The sequence below is a fragment of the Chenopodium album genome, chromosome 5 (genome assembly GCF_948465745.1).
Source record: "Chenopodium album chromosome 5, dcCheAlbu1.1, whole genome shotgun sequence".
Classification (NCBI taxonomy): Eukaryota; Viridiplantae; Streptophyta; class Magnoliopsida; order Caryophyllales; family Amaranthaceae; genus Chenopodium; species Chenopodium album.
In genome coordinates, this window is record NC_137838.1 from 7,522,587 (window position 1) to 7,544,735 (window position 22,149).

At 40.6% G+C, this 22,149-nt stretch overlaps 3 protein-coding genes across 3 annotated transcripts; all 3 read left to right on the top strand.

Annotated features, from left to right (window-relative positions):
• The first annotated feature begins 319 nt into the window (after positions 1 to 319).
• On the top strand, positions 320 to 14,016 carry LOC145631747 (CASP-like protein 5B3). The gene is made up of 3 exons (XM_081683914.1): positions 320 to 860; positions 12,878 to 13,010; positions 13,554 to 14,016. Exons 1-3 carry the CDS (start codon positions 730 to 732, stop codon positions 13,746 to 13,748), a joined length of 459 nt encoding a protein of 152 aa, XP_081540040.1. The 5' UTR covers positions 320 to 729; the 3' UTR covers positions 13,749 to 14,016.
• A 1,071-nt stretch (positions 14,017 to 15,087) lies between these two features.
• Positions 15,088 to 17,911, top strand: LOC145630276 (CASP-like protein 5B3). Its single transcript, XM_081682530.1, has 3 exons — positions 15,088 to 15,471; positions 16,803 to 16,935; positions 17,482 to 17,911. The coding sequence occupies exons 1-3, from the start codon at positions 15,341 to 15,343 to the stop codon at positions 17,674 to 17,676; spliced, it is 459 nt and encodes a 152-aa protein (XP_081538656.1). The 5' UTR covers positions 15,088 to 15,340; the 3' UTR covers positions 17,677 to 17,911.
• A 662-nt stretch (positions 17,912 to 18,573) lies between these two features.
• Positions 18,574 to 21,694, top strand: LOC145630277 (WAT1-related protein At5g07050-like). Its single transcript, XM_081682531.1, has 7 exons — positions 18,574 to 18,930; positions 19,040 to 19,102; positions 19,595 to 19,711; positions 19,806 to 20,037; positions 20,368 to 20,526; positions 20,607 to 20,758; positions 21,078 to 21,694. Exons 1-7 carry the CDS (start codon positions 18,725 to 18,727, stop codon positions 21,244 to 21,246), a joined length of 1,098 nt encoding a protein of 365 aa, XP_081538657.1. The 5' UTR covers positions 18,574 to 18,724; the 3' UTR covers positions 21,247 to 21,694.
• The last annotated feature ends 455 nt before the right edge of the window (positions 21,695 to 22,149 follow it).

Here is a 22,149-nt window from a genome sequence, read left to right on the forward strand (position 1 = left end):
CATAGTATAGTTATGTCTTTCCACACTTTGGTTACTACTCTTAATGAAAGATCGACATAAACCTAGCACTCTAAAACTTTTTTTTTTCTTGTTCATTTTCCGGTATATCATACTTTAAGCACGATTGAGAGTGAGGAATAGCGCAAGTGGTTAGAAGTCTCCCCAAGGAGACTAAGATTGATTCTCACCCCCGCCCTTTATGACTCTCTAAACACCAAAAAAAAAAATAGTTTAAGCACGATATAACACATCAGCTCTATTGCCACCTGATTTCGGCGCGTTAGCCAACAAATCCTCATCTTATTAGACGAATTCAAGTATTCCGCAGCATAATGATTAATGATGGCTTTGACTCTTGATTTTCATTTTCAGCCAAGATTGAGTAACTCACAAAATACCCTTTGTCAAATTTACTTGTCTTACACCCCTAATCAATTAGATTGATCATTATTACCTCTTTCCATTTCACAATTCTTTTATTTAATTTCTTCCATCAAATCCCTAATTCTCAAAATTCCCACATCAATTCTTCAAATTCTGCAATCTGGGTTGTTAAATTTTGACACCCCTTCTCTGTTTTTGTTCTCTGACCCCTCAAATTTGCTGAATTTTCCCCATTTCCATTTGCACTTTTTTTTCTTAGATTGATGATTGAAATTTTATTAAGATGTAATTAATTTTAATGGGTATTTGAGAAATTGTTTGATTTAAATTGGAAAAGAAAGAAAAATGAAGGATTTTGCAGGAACACCAGGAACCATCACTGGGCTTCTATTAAGGATCGCTCAGTTTATGTTTGCTGCAGGTGCCGTTGCTTCTATGGCATCCAGTTCTAGCTTCTTCAATTTCACTGCTTTCTGGTATTTTATTCACTTCTTCTTATTCCCTTTTGTTTGGATATAGTTGTCACATTATTGTATTATTTCAAATTACACTATCAACTTGACTATTAATTCACTGGACGAGTATAATGTTACGTGTTTTGTTCAAAGTTTTTAAAATTTGATGTTGGATACTTGGATTGGCATATCTTGTGTGTTTGTGTTCATTGTGAAAATAAAAAAGCTTTACATATGATTTTGTCATTAATATTGTCTTTGAGTTTTTTGTCCACTAAATTTAATTTGTTGTTGATTAGTATTTATTTATTCTATCCTGGTTAGACTTATCCAAAATGGGTTTTTACTTTCTGTATACCATCTAAATTATATGCTTGTCCTGCATAATTTTTGTAGATGACTGAAAAGATTGTATACAATACAAGAAACATGTCATGTGTTATGTTTATGAATAATACTCATTTATGAAGTAGCTAGCTAGTTGGTTTGCGAAATTCGCAAATTTGATAACATAGTATCTGTACCTTGGCTGTGATTTCGATTTACTTGAGCATTGACACATCTAATCCTTGCTTTACGTGCTTATTTCAATGGTCATGAAACTTTGTTTCTTTAATCTTTACTTAGCACAACTTCCTGTCCAATGATTTCCATGTCTTTTCCTCTATTTGACATCAACGGATTCCTTGTAACCCTTTCGATTCAAGACAGGAGTCTCTCTTGGCCATCTATGTCAATTTCACAAAGGTCTTAGACTGATTTTTGAAGATTCCATTTGTTTCTGAAAACCAAAACTAGTGGGACTAAAAACTAAGAACAAACTATGATTCTTCATAGCCGAGAACATATTAACTATTATGTCTCGAGAGGAAAAGATCTAGTTGTTGTAACAAAATATTTTGAGGATTCGAGCACAAAGTTGCAAATAGTAAACCTGTGTAGCACTTCATTTGTAGGACTAGATTCACCTGGAGCCTTAATTCATATTTTGTACAATACAAAGTATAACAGGTGCAAAGAGAAACTCAAAGACTTTGATCATTTGCTGAAAAGGCATTTTTAGGAATTTCTGGTAATCTGCCAGTTAACCGGTTAGGCTGTAAGTCCAAGGAAGAATACGAAAACTTGTACAAGTAGATTTTTATTCACTATTAAGTTTTCTGTTGTTTAATGTCTTACTCTTTGTGCTTTAGATGGTTCCTCCAAAGCTATAAAAATGTACAGTTGCCTTTCATTCCTATAATTTCTGTTTGGACCCCCTGTGGGCCCACGGTCATTTAATACATAAATTACCAAATTACCCTTAGTCGAACCCTAAACAGGAAAATTCAATCATTATGCACAGCACGCATCCCGAGAAACCCTAATACAGCCCAACAGGGCCTGACACGGCCCAGAACGGCCAGAAACCCTAATCCTAACCCTAATCAAATTAGCCAATCCTCTCTTATAAATACTAATCTTGACAGATTAACCGGGTAATTAATTTCTTCCACATATACTCTCTCTCTGAGAATTCTCTCTCTCTAAACACAGTTTTACTGACTTGACCGTCGGAGGGGCTTTCTCGGGAACACCCCCCGAGGCAGTTGACTTCCATTGTTTTGCAGGACTCGGTTGGACCAGACGAACGAGCTCCCCTACAACTCAGATCCGAAATTCTTTTGCAGAAACAATTGGCGCCGTCTGTGGGGATTCGTCAAACAAAAAGTCATGGTTACCACTCGTCGAACCGATCCTTCCCAAAACGCTGGTGGGCAGAATCAAACCCAAGTTCAGGCACGCCCACCTCGTCAGCCGCGGAACAACCCACAATCTAACCGTGAAGATGAAGGTGACAACATGGAGGTTGAACAACCCGTTGATCAAGGAAATCAGCAACCTGTGACTAGGCAAGATCTAGAAAAGCTGACCGAGCAGTTCAACACAACTCTCCAGGATACCCTTAGACAACTAACCGAAGCTGTGAAAAACAACCAAGCTGGACCCTCTCACCGGCCACCACAAGATCCAGGACGTCAAGCGTCGCGGAACAATCAAAGGGCACAGCCCCACAATGTTTCCCGACGGAGTGGAGGACACAGCCGTAGGGCACAGCCCCTCGGTACTACTAGGTCCGCCCTCAGTAGATCTGGAAACCGTTGTCGACCTCCTCATGATCGGCCTGTTATATCACCTGTCCGCGTAGAATCCAGCCGGCACTCTACCGCAAGCCGACGTCGGAGGGAGGGTGAAGCGGCAAACCGGGTTAGAGACCCAGATGCAAGACAACTCATTAATGAGATGCGCTTACAACGGCGCGAGATGGATGCCCGAGAACTCATTAATAGGCGTAGAATAATTGAGCAACGCCAAGCACGCGAAAACGAGGAGAATAGGGCACGGAGTCGTAGACGAAGCCGGAGTCCGAGATCGCCTGATCAACGGTCACCTTCTCGTCGAGAAGATGTAGGAGAATCAGAAGATCCTCCAAGGCAGGACAGATCTGAGCGGGATCCCATATCTCGTCATACAAGCCATAGACCTCTGGAAGAAGGAAGAACTCGAGACCAAGATGAGCAGCCACCACGGTTGCCGTCACATTTGTCCATGCCGCTAACCCCATTGAGCCAGGAACTAATGAATGCACCAAAAGTGGACAAGGTCAAGATGCCTACCATAGAGCCTTTCGCTGGAAATACTGATCCTGATGAGCACTTAGCCGCATATGCCGCGCAAATGAGTGTACAAACAAGTTGCGAGGCCACATGGTGTAAGTACTTCCCCACCACTCTAAAGGGACAAGCCTTGTTGTGGTTCCAAAAGTGTGTGCCTAAAGGTAGCATCCATAGCTACCAAGACTTGGAACGTGTGTTTGTTAGTCGTTTCAAGCACGCGGCAAGACAGAAGAAAACGAGTGTCAATCTGATGGCTGTAACACAAGGGAAGACGGAGACCTTGCAGAACTATATACGAAGGTTCAATCAAGAATCTTTGAAAATTCAAAACTTACCAGATGAGACAGCCCTAACAGCCTTTTTGGCCGGGCTGAGTTCCACGGATTTCAAATTTAAGCTGATCGAGTCGGGGGTTTCAACCCTCACTGAAGCCATGGAACGGGCACACAAGAACATACAAGCCTCGGAAGTTTGTGGCACAAGCCGTGAAATTAATCCACCAGAGAAAAAAAGGAAACATGAGGATGAACCTTCACGGAACCAACCATCCAAACGATCCAACCTGATCACAGATCATGGTAACGACCCTCGGTACAACCGTAATCGTCGAGAGATCTACCTGGACATCAAAGAGAAAAACATGTTGCCAAGGCCCCCTGTAGTTCGAACCCCTGAAGAGAAGAGGGACAAGAGACTCTGGTGCGAGTATCATCGCGAATGCGGGCATACCACAAGGAATTGTAGGGAGTTAAAGAAAGCTCTTGATCAACTTGCTGACGAAGGAAAACTTAACAGATACCTTAAAGAGTCTGACCGCTCCAACAAGGAGAAAGAAAGGGCAAAAGAGACTCGTAGCGATGACACCGGTGGACATGTCGCGGTCATTGCCGGTGGCCTGGCACTCGGAGGTTCAATGAACAAAGCAAAAGACAACCTACGAACCTTGCAACATCAAGTGCTCAAGGTCGCACCCACTTCAACGCCCTCTTCGCCTATCATGACGTTCGGGGGAAAGCCAGAACGCCCTTTGCAAGTCCCCCACGACGACCCCTTGGTCATTGAGATGAAAATTGCCAACTTCAGAGTTAGTCGAGTGCTCGTCGACAGCGGGTCATCAGCAGACCTCATCACCCTTGATTGCTTGAGGCGTTTGAAATACAACGAAGAAGATTTAGCGCCCGTAGACAGACCCTTAATCGGCTTCGGGGGACAGTCCGTCTTTCCCAAAGGAACAATTCGTTTACCAGTTCGACTTGGTCCCAAAGGGAAAGGTAGATCGGTGATCACCCACTTTTTGGTGGTGGACACACCCTTGCCCTACAATGTCATACTCGGACGACCATTATTGAACAAGGTAAAGGCGGCTATATCAGTCTATCAGCTGCTCATGCAATTCGAACTTGAAGATGGAACAGTTGGGAAAGTATATGGAGACCAAGGATCCGCTAGAGAATGCTACGTCAATAGCTTGAAGCGAGCATCAGAAGCACCCGCGGAACCATCAAAGAAGAACAAAATGACCGACCCTTCCGTCCTTTTCACTGAAGAATCGAGAGGAGTAGACAAACCCCAACCCATAGAAGAAGATAAGGAAGAAGTCATCGGCACCGCAGAAGAAACGGTGCGGGTCGGAACAAATATTGACGCTGCATTGCGCACTCAAATAATCAATGTGCTTAAGGCACATCGCGATGTCTTTGCCTACTCAGTAGACGAGATGCCCGGCATAGACCCTGCCATTATGACTCATCGCTTGAACATCAAGCTAGGCTACAAGCCTGTTAAACAAAAGTTGAGGCATCAAGGCCCCGAACGCACTGCAGCAGCTGCAGCGGAGGTAAAGAAGCTACTCGAAGCAGGGTTCATTAAAGAATGTCAGTATACGGATTGGCTTGCGAATGTTGTATTGGTGAAGAAACCCTCTAGGGCATGGAGGATGTGCGTCGATTTCACTGACTTAAACAAGGCGTGCCCCAAAGATGACCATCCTCTCCCTAAAATAGACAAGCTTGTGGATTCAACGGCTGGACATGCTCTATTCAGCTTCATGGATGCAAATGCGGGATATCATCAAATCCCCATGGCAGATGATGACCAGCCACATACCGCATTCATCACTAACCAAGGAGTATATTGTTACAAGGCCATGCCTTTCGGCCTCAAAAATGCTGGAGCCACATACCAGAGGTTCATCAACAAAATCTTCGAAGGGCAATTAGGGAGAAACGTCGAAGCCTACGTTGATGACATGATAGTAAAGAGTCGCTACGAGAAAGACCATGTCACAGACTTGGTCGAAACGCTTGCGACATTGAGAAAATATGGGATGAAGTTAAACCCCAGAAAGTGTGTGTTTGGAGTCAAGGGCGGCAAATGCCTTGGCTTCCTTGTTGATGAAAGGGGCATTGAAGCTAACCCCGACAAAATCAGAGCCATCTTGGATATGCAAACCCCTAGAAGTGTAAAGGAGGTACAGAGGCTGACCGGATGCATAGCCGCCTTGGGCAGGTTTCTTTCCAAATCGGCAGACAAGAGCTTATCTTTTTTCAACACCCTCAAGAGAAAAGTGTTCCAATGGGATGCAGCAGCTGAGATCGCCTTCCAACAGCTAAAAGAACACTTGGCCTCTCTTCCCAAGTTGGTTTCCCCTTTGCCTGGGGAGACATTGTTCTTATATTTGGCTATATCTGAATACTCTTCTAGCGCAGTATTAGTTGCTGAGAGGGATAGATCACAACACCCGGTATATTTTGTCAGCCATGCTTACAGAGGAGCAGAATCAAAGTATTCCCAAATTGAGAAGTTGGTGTTCGCCCTAGTCATGGCAAGTCGAAAGCTGAAGCCATACTTTCAGTCTCATCCCATTAAAGTTTTGACTAGCCATCCTATAAAGAAGGCAATCGAAGGGAGAAACCACTCAAATAGAATGACAGATTGGGCAGACCAGCTCGCAGATTTCGGTCTTGAGTATGAGCCTAGAAGGGCAATTAAAGCACAAGCCCTAGCAGATTTCATCGCCGAATGCACTCATCGCCCTGCTGATGATGGATCCAAACCATGGCAAATATATGTAGATGGCTCCTCTTCCAAGACAGGAAGCGGAGCCGGCATTCTGATCATGTCGCCGAGCAACGAAAAGTTTGAGTATGCAGTCAAGTTCGACTTCAACGCCTCAAACAATGAGGCTGAATATGAGGCCCTCATCTTGGGCCTAGAGCTGTGCCAGGTGGCAGGAGCCATGGCAGTTCATGCCTTCTCTGACTCCCAATTGATCGTGAGCCAAGTCCTAGGGGAATTCGAGGCCAAGGAAGATAGCATGCGCATGTATCTCAACAAGGTCAAAGAAACTGCTTCACCGTTATCGGAATTTCAGATCAAGCATCTTCCAAGGGCAGATAATCAACAGGCTGATGCCCTTGCACGAATGGCTAGTTCCGCCCAGGGGCTCGGCCCTCGCTCTATAATCTGGGAAGTTCTCAAACAACCAAGCATCAATGCACCTGCAGTTCACTACTTGGACCGGTCCAATACTTGGATGGATCAAATAGTGCACTACATGCGAGACAACAAACTCCCAGAAGATCCTAAAGAGGCCGACACAATTAAGAAACGAGCTGAATGGTTCGTTTGGCACGAAGGAAATCTATACAAGAAGTCGTATACTCATCCCCTACTGAAGTGCATCACCCCAGAAGATGGAGACTATGTGCTACGAGAAATACACCAAGGAGCTTGTGGAAGTCATCAAGGGGCTCGGTGCATAGCAGGCAAAGCACTAAGAACGGGATTTTATTGGCCTACCCTAAGGGAGGATGCGACCAAATTAGTGCAAAAGTGTGACAAGTGTCAGAAGTTCGCCAATGTGCAAAGGCTCCCCTCGAGCCCATTACAAACTATCATCGCCACCCTACCGTTTGATAAGTGGGGCATGGATTTGCTCGGACCATTCCCAGCAGCTTCGGGGCAGAGAAGATTCCTCATGGTCGCCATAGACTATTTCACTAAGTGGATCGAGGCCGAACCCCTAGCCTCAATCACTGATAAGCAAATTCAAAAGTTCATATGGCGCAACATCATCACAAGGTTTGGCGTTCCCAGAAGTCTCGTATCAGACAATGGAAGACAATTCTATAGTCGACCGACTGTTGAGTATTGCGAGAGGTTTGGAATACACACAAACTTTAGTGCTGTATCTCACCCTCAAGCGAATGGCCTAGCTGAGGCCGCAAACAAAATCGTACTCCACGGCCTACAAACGATGTTAGAAGGGGCCAAAGGGTCATGGGTCGATGACCTACCAGGTGTTCTATGGTCAGCTAGAACAACTCCGAAAGATGCAACGGGCCAAACCCCGTTCACTCTTGTTTATGGCAGCGAGGCTGTGCTACCAGTCGAAATAGGGATTCCATCGCCCAGGATCACATTCTACGATTATAAGATGAATGAAGCAAACAAAAGCATGGATTTAGACCTATTGCCTGAAATAAGGGGCAACGCCCTACTCAGATCAATTGCACAAAAACAGAAAATGACCCGTCACTTCAATAGGAGGGTCAAGGAGAAGCAGATTGGAGTAGGAGATTGGGTGCTACGCAATATAGAAGCTACAGGCCGCAAACCCGAGCTAGGAAAGTTATCCCCCAACTGGGAAGGGCCATATAAAGTCACAGAACAAGTTGCAAAAGGGACCTTCCGCCTGGAGTCTCCCGAAGGCAAAGCCTTAGAAAGGCCATGGAACGCGGAGAACCTTAGAAGGTTTTATGTTTGAATTCATATTTTTCGGTATTCAATTTGGTTTATTTTCAACACTTACACGATGTAATGGGGGCATGGGTACTACATATAGAGGCTATGTGAACATTTCATCATCGTAAGACGTTTGGTCATAGAATAAGTGCATTTGTTGCCACGATAGTAATCAATTTCCATTAATAGCAAACTTCGTATTTTCCATTCAGAATTTTCACTTCCATTTTACCACTAAACTACAAGTTTACCATCATCGGCCATCCAAGGGGCTCATTAGCCCCAAGGGGCACCGAACATATATCTCCCATCCAAGGGGGCACCAAACACATCATCGCCCACTCAAGGGGCTCGGCCGCCCCAAAGGGCATCAAGCATAATAAATACAAGTAAACATAAGTGAGCCAGAACAATCTGTTTCTTCATTGATGTTTCTTTAAATACAAAACTACTTAGAAATAAATAAATGGATACAGGAGAAAGAAAAAGCAATAAAAAGGAAACTAGTCATGATGAGAATGAGAGCTAGAAGCATCATCCTCGGAATCATCCTTAGAACCACCCTGTTTCAGCACATGATATCGATTGCCGCCCACGGGAGGTTGATCAGCAGTTGGTTGAAGCTCTTGGGCTTGACTACCTTGGCCCTCATCACAAAACGAGAAGTTCTTCATCATCTCATCAAGCTCGCTTTGGAGGATTTCTTGGTATTTGCCGTAGAGAGGCTCAAATTGAAGGTTGGGGTGAACGAGTTCAAAGGCAGCCTGAAGACGACGGACTCCTGTCTCTTGCCCTAACTCGTTAGCTTCGACGCACTCTTCTTCAAGGTGGGCCCGACCGTCAGTTGTTTGGAGCCAAGCCTTTGCTATCTCTTCTTGGGTGGCACCAGTCGCCCTCAACTGCTCTTCAACATTGGCCAACTTTTCCTTGGCAGATTCCAACTCCCCTAGAGCCGTCTTCAGCTGTTCCTTGAGCTGATTCTTTTCTTTTCTGAGCTGGAGCTTCTTCGTGATAGCCTTGGCCTTAAGGCTCGTCACCTCTTCAAGCTGCAACCGTAGGCTGGCAACTTGCTCCTTAAGCGAATCAACCTCCTGCATGAGTGCATGGTTTTCCTTAGCTAGGCCTGTGACCATAAGCCCTCGCTGTGCAAACGCGGCGGCCCGTACCGAATACTGAAAATGATGAAATAAAGGCATGTTAATCACGGCAAAACAGTAAAACTAACAGTAAGGAAAAGGACGGGCACAAACCTCAGCCCATGATTGCTGCATAATCTTGAACTCTTCCTCGTGATCCAAGCCTTTGAAGTGGTCGGCATCAACAGTCGAGTAAAGGTGACCTAGTGCCGATTCAGCGCGAGCCTCTCTTCCGGAGCTGTCGAGGTCCCAAAACAGGGCCCTACTAGATGAGCCACTCCCGTCATTGCGCCTTTTCCTTTTAGGGCTTGGCGGACGCTGAGGGGAGGGCGCCATCTGCTGAGGGGATGGCACCATCTGGTCATTGCCTTCAAGCATTACTGAAGGCTGTGCTTGGTAATCTTCAGGGGCCGTACTAGAGCTGTGCCCTGGTATCACCACCGGAGCTGAAGCAACTTTCCCCCTTTCTCTCTACAAAAATGACAGGTCAATGAGATTCAAACCATCAAATGCATCAAAGTCGACAAAGATAGCTTACCAAGGGTGGGGGAGGTATATTCCTGGTTCCTTTCTTTAGTAGCTTCCTCACCGCGGCAGCTTGCAGGGCAAGGGCTTTCTGGGTCTTCAATGCTTCTGAATCCATGAGTCCTGCACAAGAGTAGGAAAAAGTTAAAACAACAACACAGAGGTGTATATAATTAAAACATGTGCGGAAGACCCCCCTCTAGCATACCCTCTGAGCGGAAGCCAAGGCCAATTGTACAAAGTTTCCTTTCATCTTCTAGAAAGGCTCGGTTGGGTATCCAATTCATGGGTAATTGAACAGCATCGCCATTGACCACGAGACCCTTAGTTTCCAACAAAAGGGCAACTACAGCTTCCTTCCGGTTCATGGGTGGAACGTCAAAATTTAAACTCAAGTTGGGTTCCCCTAAATTCGGGACCAATGGGATGTCCCAAGTACGACAATAAACAAACATAAACTGGCCCCGCCAATTTTTAACATTTGACTGTTGGTCGAGCACCACTTTGTAGCCTGTGCGGATGCGAAAGGCCCACCAGCCGGGACCAAAATTTGAATCTTTGGAGGGAGTCAATCTGAACAAGTTTCTCCAAAGCGTTAAAGTTGGAGTATGCTTTATCATGGCACAAACCACCAAAAAAGAGTACACTTTTAGCCAAGAGTTAGGCGTCAAATTGCAAATGGCTAAGTTGTACTCCCGTAACAAAAGCCTGACAAAAGGGTGAAGGGGAAAGCGCATTCCTTGCCTCAGTAAACACCAATATACGGCGGTACACATCGGAGGTGGAGTCGCGGGAGTGTCCCCATCTTCAGGAGCATATCCCACGTATTGGCCGGTCACACCATACTGCTCAATCATTGACCGTGAGATTTGGCCTAGGCGGATTCTTTCTTGAAACACCGCCCTCAACCCATAGGCCTCTAAACCTTTCCCAAGTGGTTGCACGTTGCCCTGGTAATTGTGCTCTTCGTTGCCCTGGTCTTCAGCAGCCTCCGTCACTCTAACTACACCATTCTCAAGGTGCCTCCTAAATAAACCATCCCCCTCTGAGAAGGCCACAGTCACCTCACCCGGACCATAGTCCTCCTCATAAGACGAGTACGGAGACCCGCCAGGGAAATCTGGCAAAACATCGGCATAGGGGATACTAGAGGTAGCAGAACAATCTTGTGCTACTTCCACGGCGGGTTCACCTTGTTCAACCCACCATGGTTGTCTAATGCTAGAAGAACTTGACGATGATGCCATTAAAGAAAGAAAGCGTAAAAGAACAAGGGCGTACCTTAAAGTGTAGTGTCTTGCAATTAAATGAAGCTCCGGTTGATGCTAAATCACGATCACCGCCTCGACTACCTCCGAACGAGAGCACACAAGCTTTCCTTCCACCAAACAGCGTTGCAAACGCTTTCTCTCACTAACTTTCTCTCACTACTTTGCTTACTACTTTCTCTCACTACTTTCTCTCACTAGAATTCCTTTTGAGAATGAAATTGTGAATGAAATTGTGAGTGAGAAATATGGTGTTTATATGGCTATATAACTTGAAATTCTTGCCTCGAAAAATGAGCCAAAGGACACTTGCTATTCATGCAAGAGAATGGTGTCACAGACACTTGTTACGCATGCAAGGGAATTGTGCCACACACACTTGTTGCCCATGTAGAAGAGTATGTATACTTATCAGCGCCCACTCAAGGGGCTCTCGATAAGCATCAGTTATATCATCGCCCACCATAGGGGCTCGTAAGATGGTCCAAGTCCATACCGTTCCAAAGTAGGCATAAAAATGAGACCGTAATCAGAAAAATGGCATTTTCACCATGCTAGAGGCCTTTTTTCGCAATTCCGGTGGGCCGAAGCTAGCTGCCTGCCAGGCAGCATCACCGCCCAGCAGCAGCAAGCTGCGTGCCAGGCAGCATCACCGCCCAGCAGCAGCTAGCTGCGTGCCAGGCAGCATCACCGCCCAGCAGCAGCAAGCTGCGTGCCAGGCAGCATCACCGCCCAGCAGCAGCAAGCTGCGTGCCAGGCAGCATCAGCGCCCAGCAGCAGCTAGCTGCGTGCCAGGCAGCATCAGCGCCCAGCAGCAGCAAGCTGCCTGCCAGGCAGCATCAGCGCCCAGCAGCAGCTAGCTGCCTGCCAGGCAGCATCAGCGCCCAGCAGGTGTGCTCGATGCCTGCCAGGCAGCATCAGCGCCCAACAGGTGGCTCGATTGTCGAAAAAAAAAAAAAAAAAAAAAAAAATTATTATTATTATACTTTTACGAAGACGTGCCTCGAACACAGTTAATTTCGTCGATTTTTTCCGACAAATTCCCAAACCGCAGGGTGCTCTTTACGACTTTGTCGCGGGGCTAATGTTTGGACCCCCTGTGGGCCCACGGTCATTTAATACATAAATTACCAAATTACCCTTAGTCGAACCCTAAACAGGAAAATTCAATCATTATGCACAGCACGCATCCCGAGAAACCTTAATACAGCCCAACAGGGCCTGACACGGCCCAGAACGGCCAGAAACCCTAATCCTAACCCTAATCAAATTAGCCAATCCTCTCTTATAAATACTAATCTTGACAGATTAACCGGGTAATTAATTTCTTCCACATATACTCTCTCTCTGAGAATTCTCTCTCTCTAAACACAGTTTTACTGACTTGACCGTCGGAGGGGCTTTCTCGGGAACACCCCCCGAGGCAGTTGACTTCCATTGTTTTGCAGGACTCGGTTGGACCAGACGAACGAGCTCCCCTACAACTCAGATCCGAAATTCTTTTGCAGAAACAATTTCCATTTTATAAGTACTTATATGCTTAATATCTTCAGATAACACCTTTCAGAGAGTGTTTTTGGTGATTATTGAATTTCTGTAAGTTCAGAAATTGTCTTTGGGAAAAAAAAAATAGAACTAATTATAATATCTCATCTTGTGTTTAAAGGGTCTGGGATGAATGACTGAAACACGTATTGCCTTTGCAGCTATCTCATAGCTTCTATGGGTTTGCAAGTAATCTGGAGCTTAAGCCTCGCGTTGATGGATGCCTATGCCCTTGCAAAGAAAATTGTGATTCATAATCATATTCTTGTCAGCCTTTTTGTAATCGGAGATTGGGTAGGCCTTCCTCTACTCGTTACTTTGTGAATTTTACTCCAACTCCTCGTTTCTAATCCTGAACCTGTGTGCTGTGTCAGATTCTTGAAACTCTTTATTTTAGACCAAAAAATTAGATATTTGTTTTTATAATCTAGCCGAGTTTAACATTTAGACACAAATTTAAGACTATTATGAGTATGAGAGCCCAAATTATATATTCAGGGTCTTGTTGGAAAAACATGAATGCAATATATATTAGTTTTTTAGAGTCCTTTTTTTGCATTAGTAAATAAAAGGCTAAAAGCAAAGGTGTTAGCAAAAAAACACAGAAAACAAGCATATTGCATTTTTCCGGTCCTTTTATTTGAAGCTATTAGTAATTATTTCTCCCCTTAACCTTCACCCTCCTTTGCTAACAGATAGGATTTGTTATATTGAACGATGAAACATTCAAATTGAAAGATAGTTATTTAGGAATAGAGGGTCAACATAAGTTGCATACACCCAAAATCTGGGTTTTATAAGACGCAACTTTGACAAAGGGTGGTGTATTGTAAACAGGTAACAGCTACACTATCTCTTGCAGCAGCTTCTGCATCTGCAGGAATTACAGTCCTGTACTTCCATGACATCGGAGGTTGTACCATTGTGAAAGAATGCTTCAAATACCAGATAGCAGTTGCTTTTGCCTTCCTAAGTTGGCTTACAGTGTTCATCTCGTCTCTCATCATGTTCTGGCTTCTAGCAGCAAGCTAGAAAATCTTCTTGCTTCGGAATTATTACCATGAAATGGAGCATAGATTACAATGTATGTGGAAAAAAGATGAGATCTTAGTAAAGAGAGGTTTTTGGTTCTCATATTTTTTTCCCCTATCAGATCATTTTTGTATATTTGTGAAGTGTGTATAGCTCGTCAATTGATCACATCTGTAATCTAGAATGATGTACCCAATTTTGAGAAGTTGAATGTAACTTTTCGCTTCAAACTTGTTCATATCTAAACCAAAAAAACCGATGAGATCAATTTTGCAGAATTTTTACTTTATCTTAGAAAAAATAAGTTTAGATCGGATCGGATTAGAAAAAATAAGTTCAAATTAGATCAACGTTTATGTGCAGTTTTTTATCACTAAATATCTTCAATTTAATTTCATAATGAAAAAAATTATGAAAATCACATATCAATAAAATACACATTATTACGAATTTAACAAGATACCACTTGATATATTTTTCCTAGATTATCGTACATTTAAGATCAAAATTTGGTCAAATCTGACATTCAGATAAGATCGGATCAAATCAAATCAGATTAAACCAGAACAAATCGGAACAAGTATAATATTATGTGTTTTGTTCAAAGTTTTTAAAATTTGATGTTGGATTGGCATATCTTGTGTTTGAGCTCATTGTGAAAAAAAAAAAAAAAAAAAAAAAAAAAAAAAAAAAAAAAAAAACTTTACATATGATTTTGTCATTAATTTGTCTTTGAGTTTTTTTGTCCACTGTATTTAATTTGTTGTTGATTAGCATTTATTTATTCTATCCTGGTTAGACTTATCCAAAATGAGTTTTTTACTTTCTGTATATCATTTAAGTTATATGCATAAGTTTATTTAGATGACTGAAAAGATTGTATACAATACTGAGTACGGAGTACAATATAAGAAGTAGGCCAACAAGTCCAAAATACTTACAAGAGATACATATAGGTGGCAAATAAAAGATGAAGCTAGAAAATCAAATACATGTCCAAAATAACGCGTGAGAAAGGTTTAAGTTTTTTAGGTTTTAGGATTAGATAGTTTGGGCCTAAATTTAGGGTTTAAATTGAGCGGGTTGGGTTCGGGTTGATCCGACCTGAAACCCACCCAATTAATTAAACGACTTTAGGCGGTTGGTTTTGGGTTGAGATTTCCAACCTGAATCCGACCCATTCAACTTCAGGTTGGGTTCGGTTCGACCCATTTACATAGAGGTTGAAAATCTCTTTCAAAACCCGTTTATTTCGGGTTGTCGGGTCGGGTTGGCTTTTGCAAGCCCTACCCTAAAATTGGATCGATCATTATTACCTCTTTCCATTTCACAATTCTTTTACTAGTAGTTAATTTCTTCCATCAGATCTCTATTTCTCAATATTCCCACATCAATTCTTCAAATTCTGCAATCTGGGTTGTTAAATTTTGACATCCCTTCTCTATTTTTGTTCTCTGACCCTCAAATTTGCTGAATTTTCCCCATTTTCATTTTATTTTTTTCTGGATTGATGATTGAAATTGTATTGAGATGTTATTAATTTTAATGGGTATTTGAGAAATTGTTTGATTTTAATTGGAAAAGAAAGAAAAATGAAGGATTTTGCAGGAACACCAGGAACTATCACTGGGCTTCTTTTAAGGATTGCTCAGTTTATGTTTGCTGCAGGTGCCGTTGCTTCTATGGCATCCAGTTCTAGCTTCTCCCGTTTCACTGCTTTCTGGTATTTTATTCACTTCTTATTATTCCCTTTTGATTGGATATAGTTGTTACATTATTGTATTATTTCAAATTACACTATCATCATGACTATTAATTCTTGGTATATCTTGTGTTTTTGTGCTCATTGTTGAAAAAAAAAAACTTTACATATGATTTTTGTCATTAATATTGTCTTTGAGTTTTTTGTCCACTATATTTAACTTGTTGATTAGCATTTTTTATTCTATCCTGGTTAGGTTTTTACTTTCTGTATATCATCTAAATTATATGCTTGTCCTGCATAATTTTTTTAAATGACTGAAAAGATTGTATACAATACAAGAAACATGTCATGTGTCATGTTTATGAATGATGCTCATGTATGAAGTAGCTAGCTAGTTGGTTTGTGAAATTCGCAAATTTGATAACATAGTATCTATACCTTGGCTGTAATTTCGATTTACTTGAGCATTTGACACATCTAATCCCTTGCTTTAGGTGCTTGTTTCAATGGTCATGAAACTTTGTTCTTTAATCTTTACTTAGCACAACTTCCTGTCCAATGATTTCCATGTCTTTTCCTCTATTTGACATCGACTGATTCCTTGTAACCCTTTCGATTCAAGACAGGAGTCTCTCTTGGCCATCTATGTCAATTTCACAAAGGTCTTAGACTGATTTTTGAAGATTCCATTTGTTTCTGAAAACCAAAACTAGTGGGACTAAAAACTAAGAACAAAGTATGATTCTTCATAGCCAAGAACATATTAACTATTATGTCTCGAGAGGAGAAGATCTAGTTGTTGTAACAAAATATTTTGAGGATTCGAGCACAAAGTTGCAAATTGTAAACCTGTGTAGCACTTCATTTGTAGGACTAGATTCACCTGGAGCCTTAATTCATACTTTGTACAATACAAAGTATAACAGGTGCAAAGAGAAACTCAAAGACTTTGTTCATTAGCTGAAAAGGCATTTTTAGGAATTTCTGGTAATCTGCCAGTTAACCGGTTAGGCTGTAAGTCCAAGGAAGAATACGAAAACTTGTACAAGTAGATTTTTATTCACTATTAAGTTTTCTGTTGTTTAATGTCTTACTCTTTGTGCTTTAGATGGTTCCTCCAAAGCTATAAAAATGTACAGTTGCCTTTCATTCCTATAATTTCCATTTTATAAGTACTTATATGCTTAATATCTTCAGATAACACCTTTCAGAGAGTGTTTTTGGTGATTATTGAATTTCTGTAAGTTCAGAAATTGTCTTTGGGAAAAAAAAATAGAACTAATTATAATATCTCATCTTGTGTTTAAAGGGTCTGGGATGAATGACTGAAACACGTATTGCCTTTGCAGCTATCTCATAGCTTCTATGGGTTTGCAAGTAATCTGGAGCTTAAGCCTCGCGTTGATGGATGCCTATGCCCTTGCAAAGAAAATTGTGATTCATAATCATATTCTTGTCAGCCTTTTTGTAATCGGAGATTGGGTAGGCCTTCCTCTACTCGTTACTATGTGAATTTTACTCCAACTCGTTTCTAATCCTGAACCTGTGTGCTGTGTCAGATTCTTGAAACTCTTTATTTTAGACCAAAAATTTGGATATTTGTTTTTATAATCTAGCTGAGTTTAACATTTAGATACAATTACACAAATTTAAGACTATTATGAGTATGAGAGCCCAAATTATATATTCAGGGCCTTGTTGGAAAAACATGAATGCAAATATGTTAGTTTTTTAAAGTCCTTTTTTTGCATTAATAAATGTAAGGCTAAAAGCAAAGGTGTTAGCAAAAAACACAGAAAACAAGCTTATTACATTTTTCAGGTCCTTTTATTTGAAGCTGTTATTAATTATTTCTCTCCTTAACCTTCACCCTCCTTTGCTAATAGATAGGATTTGTTATATTGAACGATGAACATTCAAATTGAAAAATAGTTATTTAGGAATAGAGGGGTCAACATAAGTTGCATACACCCAAAATTTGGGTTTTATAAGACGCAACTTTGACAAAGGGTGGTGTATTGTAAACAGGTAACAGCTACACTATCTCTTGCAGCAGCTTCTGCATCTGCAGGAATTACAGTCCTGTATGTCCATGACATCGAAGGTTGTACCATTGTGAAAGAATGCTTCAAATACCAGATAGCAGTTGCTTTTGCCTTCCTAAGTTGGCTTACAGTGTTCATCTCGTCTCTCATCATGTTCTGGCTTCTAGCAGCAAGCTAGAAAATCTTCTTGATTCGGAATTATTACCATGAAATGGAGCATAGATTACAATGTATGTGGAAAAAAGATGAGATCTAAGTAAAGAGGTTATTGGTTCTCATATTGTTTTTTTTCCCCTTATCAGATCATTTTTGTATATTTGGGAAGTGTGTATAGCTCGTCAATTGATCACATCTGTAATCTAGAATATTGTACCCAATTTTGAGAAGTTGAATGTAACTTTTAGCTTCAAACTTGTTCATATCTAAACCTAAAAAACCGATGACATCAATTTTGCAGATTTTTTTATTTTTTTTTCATACATTAGTTAAAATACAAAACTTTATACTGTATACTACATTAGTACATTTACATAGATGTGATAGATCTAACAAAGCTAACTCATATCCCATCTCTTGATTGGTTTGAATTACACGACTAAACTTGCACACAAGATTAACTATTATGCAAAATCACAAATGTCCTTTTGATATAAACGTATGTGATGGCCAATCTTTCAATTACCCTATATTCTTGAATTGATAAAAAAAAAAAAAAAAAAAAAAAAAAAAAAAAAAAAAAAGAATGGTTTAAACATCGTTAACCACACAAGTCAAAAATTTCTCATTATTTAGTGACAGATGGAGTATTTCCCTTTACAATGATGAGAATATGATAAGATATGCTATACGATCTCTCTAGGGGAACCAAAATCCATATGGATAAAATCCGAGAATTTTAAAAAGAATGGCTTACACATAACTTCTGAACATTGCTAAGATAGCCTATTACAAGTCTAATGCAATCCTTCTCTATGATATTCTCCAGAATGATTCCTAAACACAAACTTTTGTAGCTATGATGCATAGCTTGTCACAGGATGCTGCACACGAAAACTCATTATCATGACTCTTATGACATAGATGACCTGGAACAGGATGCTAACAATGAAATGACATTCAATGAGGAATCAAATGACACTAATCCGCCTTTTTTACTGCATATAAAGGAGCATGCAGTTCAACCTTCAGGCTTAACTCGAAACTAAACGAAAAACAGAAGTTAAGCAATGGCTATGAGTAATTGTAACATTTGGAGCTTTTACTTGAGGTTTAAGCCACACATGTTTATGATCCTATCACAGATAGGCTGGACTTTACTGTATTTCATCACTGAAGCATCCTTCAATAATGGAATGAATCCTTATGTTTACATAACATATCGCCATGTTGTTGCTGGGGTGGTGATGTTCCCCTTTGCTTATTTTCTTGAAAGGTTTTCTTTATTTCTTTTCACATACATGTTCTGATGTTCATGATATTGCACCTACGTCGATTTCATAATTTTATGCCTATGAAATTTAATTTTTCTTTATATCATGCAGACAAGCAAGGCCAAAGTTGACAGTAGCTCTGATGGCAGAAATATTTGTGCTCTCCCTCTTCGGGTAAGCCTACAAGAGTTATGGTATAAAACCGAAAAACATTGTAAGATATACAAAGTAATTTGTTGTAGCTGTAGCTAGCATGTCCTGTGTATTACATCCTAAAAGGGAGCATTCAGAGTAGCAAGAATCACAAGTGCATAACAATTATAAGACTTTTAAATCCAACAGCACAATCCAAAACTACCTCCAAACATTCCCAAAATTCCCCTGCTTTTTCAAGGCATTCTCATTACTTCCTTGGAAGCACCCCCCTATATGAGCTAAGTGCCCCCATCATCCTTCTGCGAGTGACAGATTTCTCATACTTGCAAGTTACAAAAAGGCATTCAATCATTTGTTCTTCACAATTGGTATACATGAGGCGTATTCATACATAACATAATATCATACACTTAGGATAAATGTCATGATATACATTACAGAAGTCAACAGTATAATACTACATATCTTCCTTGAAAGGAAGCAAATGATATATTTTACTGATTTTGGCAGGGTAGGATTGACACTTAACATGTATTTTACAAGCTTAAAGTATACTTCACCGACATTTGTTGCATCAATGATCAACACAATAGCTTCCTTAACTTTTGTGATTGCAGTTGCACTCAAGTGAGTAAAAAAACCCTTTCTTTCTCCTTTTAACATTCGAAGACTTGTTCTAGCAAAATGCTTTTTTTTAACTATACACTATGACACTATCTAGGATGGAGGTTCTTGATATATGGAACCCTCGAGGAGCTGCAAAGGTTCTCGGTACCTTAATTTCCCTAGGAGGTGTAATGGCCATGACATTGTACAAGGGATCTGCCATTAAAAACATCTGGAATCCTCTGCTACATATTCAAGGAAGTACAACTACTAACGAAAACAGGTTGATAGGTTCCATTCTAACTGCAGCTAGTTGCCTATCATGGTCCATATGGTACATCATGCAGGTTTGAGTTATATTCTAGGAATGAGTCTTTTAGTTTGGTTTTGGGCTAGTATGGGTTTGGTCACATTATGAGTCAATTTCGACAATCCTAAAAAAACAAATAATTGCTCACATAATTAACACTCATATGAAATTTGACAATTTCATTTGCTAGTCAATACTCAAATCAGCTGATGCTGCCATTCTTTATCTGCTAATTACTAAATGCCTAATAGAAGCCTAGGACACACGACACAGCTTGTCCATAATGAATCACAGAAGAGTTTTCCTTCAATTAGATATGAATATATGATGTATCCTTATGAGTCTATATGCTTACTGATAACTATAGGCCTTTACTCTGAAACGATATCCTGCACGTCTGTCACTGACAACATGGATGAGTTTCATTGGTGCTGCACAGTCAGCCATTTTTACTGCATGTGTTCAGCGTAAGCCAGCAGCTTGGGCAATTGGTTTCAACATTGACCTCTTGTCTACCGTTTATGCTGTAAGAACTGTTGTTGATACAACCTTAGACTATCTGAAGTATGATCTTATACTAACATATACTCGATATATGGCATGCAGGGAGTGGTTTGTTCAGGCTTAATTGTCTTCCTCCAGTTGTGGTGCACAGAGGAAAAAGGACCTGTTTTTGTGACCATGTTCAACCCTCTTTCGACAATACTTGTTGCCTTACTAGCATATTTTGTCCTTGGAGAAAAGCTTTACATTGGCAGGTAAACTAACTTGATATTTGCTCCAAGAAACTGATTTTGATACAACATTAAGGCTTACTTTGACTGATCAAACCTGACTTTGCTGATTCACAACTGTTTTGTTATATGAACTTCGTGATTTTTAGTAAACAAACTGATGTTTTTCTCATTAGAACTGATTTTACAAATTAAAACTGGTTTATACTAAATTAAATTGATTAAATGAGTTGAAAAGAGCAGGGTCTAGTTAATTCAGAATAAATGATATAATAAGAAGCAGAATATATATAGAGCAAATGATATAAGGAGAAGATTAATAGTTTCTCAATCACATGTTCAGCATAATGGGGGCAGCTATTGTCATCTTTGGTATGTACCTCTTAATGTGGGGTAAAGAAGAAGCACAGACAAACATAGCCGGGATCTACCTAAACTATAAAGACTCGAAAGGTTTAAAACCAGATGCATTCAGCACAGAAAATGGCGAAGAGGTGACAACAGAGCCATAGACACTAGAGAAGATGGCTGTGGTGCAATTATGAAGACAGATAGAAGCTGGAAGTAAGGAAATCCAACAGCCATCTTCAAGCTCGCCAAGAATAAGCAACTATATGAACTGTCAATATTACAAAGATGCCTATTATGCTTGCATGAATTACGAAAGATAGGATCAGTGCTCCCAGCTTAAGCTGAGTCAGTATCTGATTCTCTTCTCCAGGTTAATTAACATTAGCCCTCTGTTGGACTAATCCTAAAGAAATATGCCTGTAATATTCTGTAAGACTGTAAAGTACTTCGTATTAGTTTTGGCTGCTGTTTGACTTGAAAAGTTTACTATGTAAAAAGGATATGATCTCAACCTATCAGTCTGCTTGCATCTATATAAGCTTGACAGGATTGTAAATCATGTTAACCAGTGTAATCATCCAGAAGACTGTTTGGTCCATTTTCCTCTAATTTTTGCACACAACTACACAAAAGTTCAATTTCAATGGTATGATGATTTTGTGAAATTGACTCCTAAAATCAAGTTTAATGGAAATTTGTCAATCAAACAATATAACCTTCCCAACTTCCAGTATGCAAAAAAGTCCCATATCATCTAATCTTTTCAAACAAATCAAAATTTCGAAAATTTTACTTCATAGGCAGGTGTCTGGCTTCATTGCACAATCTGTCATAGATAAATCTTACATCCCTGTCTATAGATAATATAAATAGAACTATAATTAAGATCTGAATATTTTAAAAAAAATGAACCGGTTGAATGATTCAGAAATATCGTTGAAATTTTATATTATAATCACAAGTTCATGAATCATGCATATAACAATAACAATTAATTCTGTTTGCCTTCAACAGATTAGACTTAATGATAAAAGCCAACTTTAGCGGATAGCTACAGGCTTTGA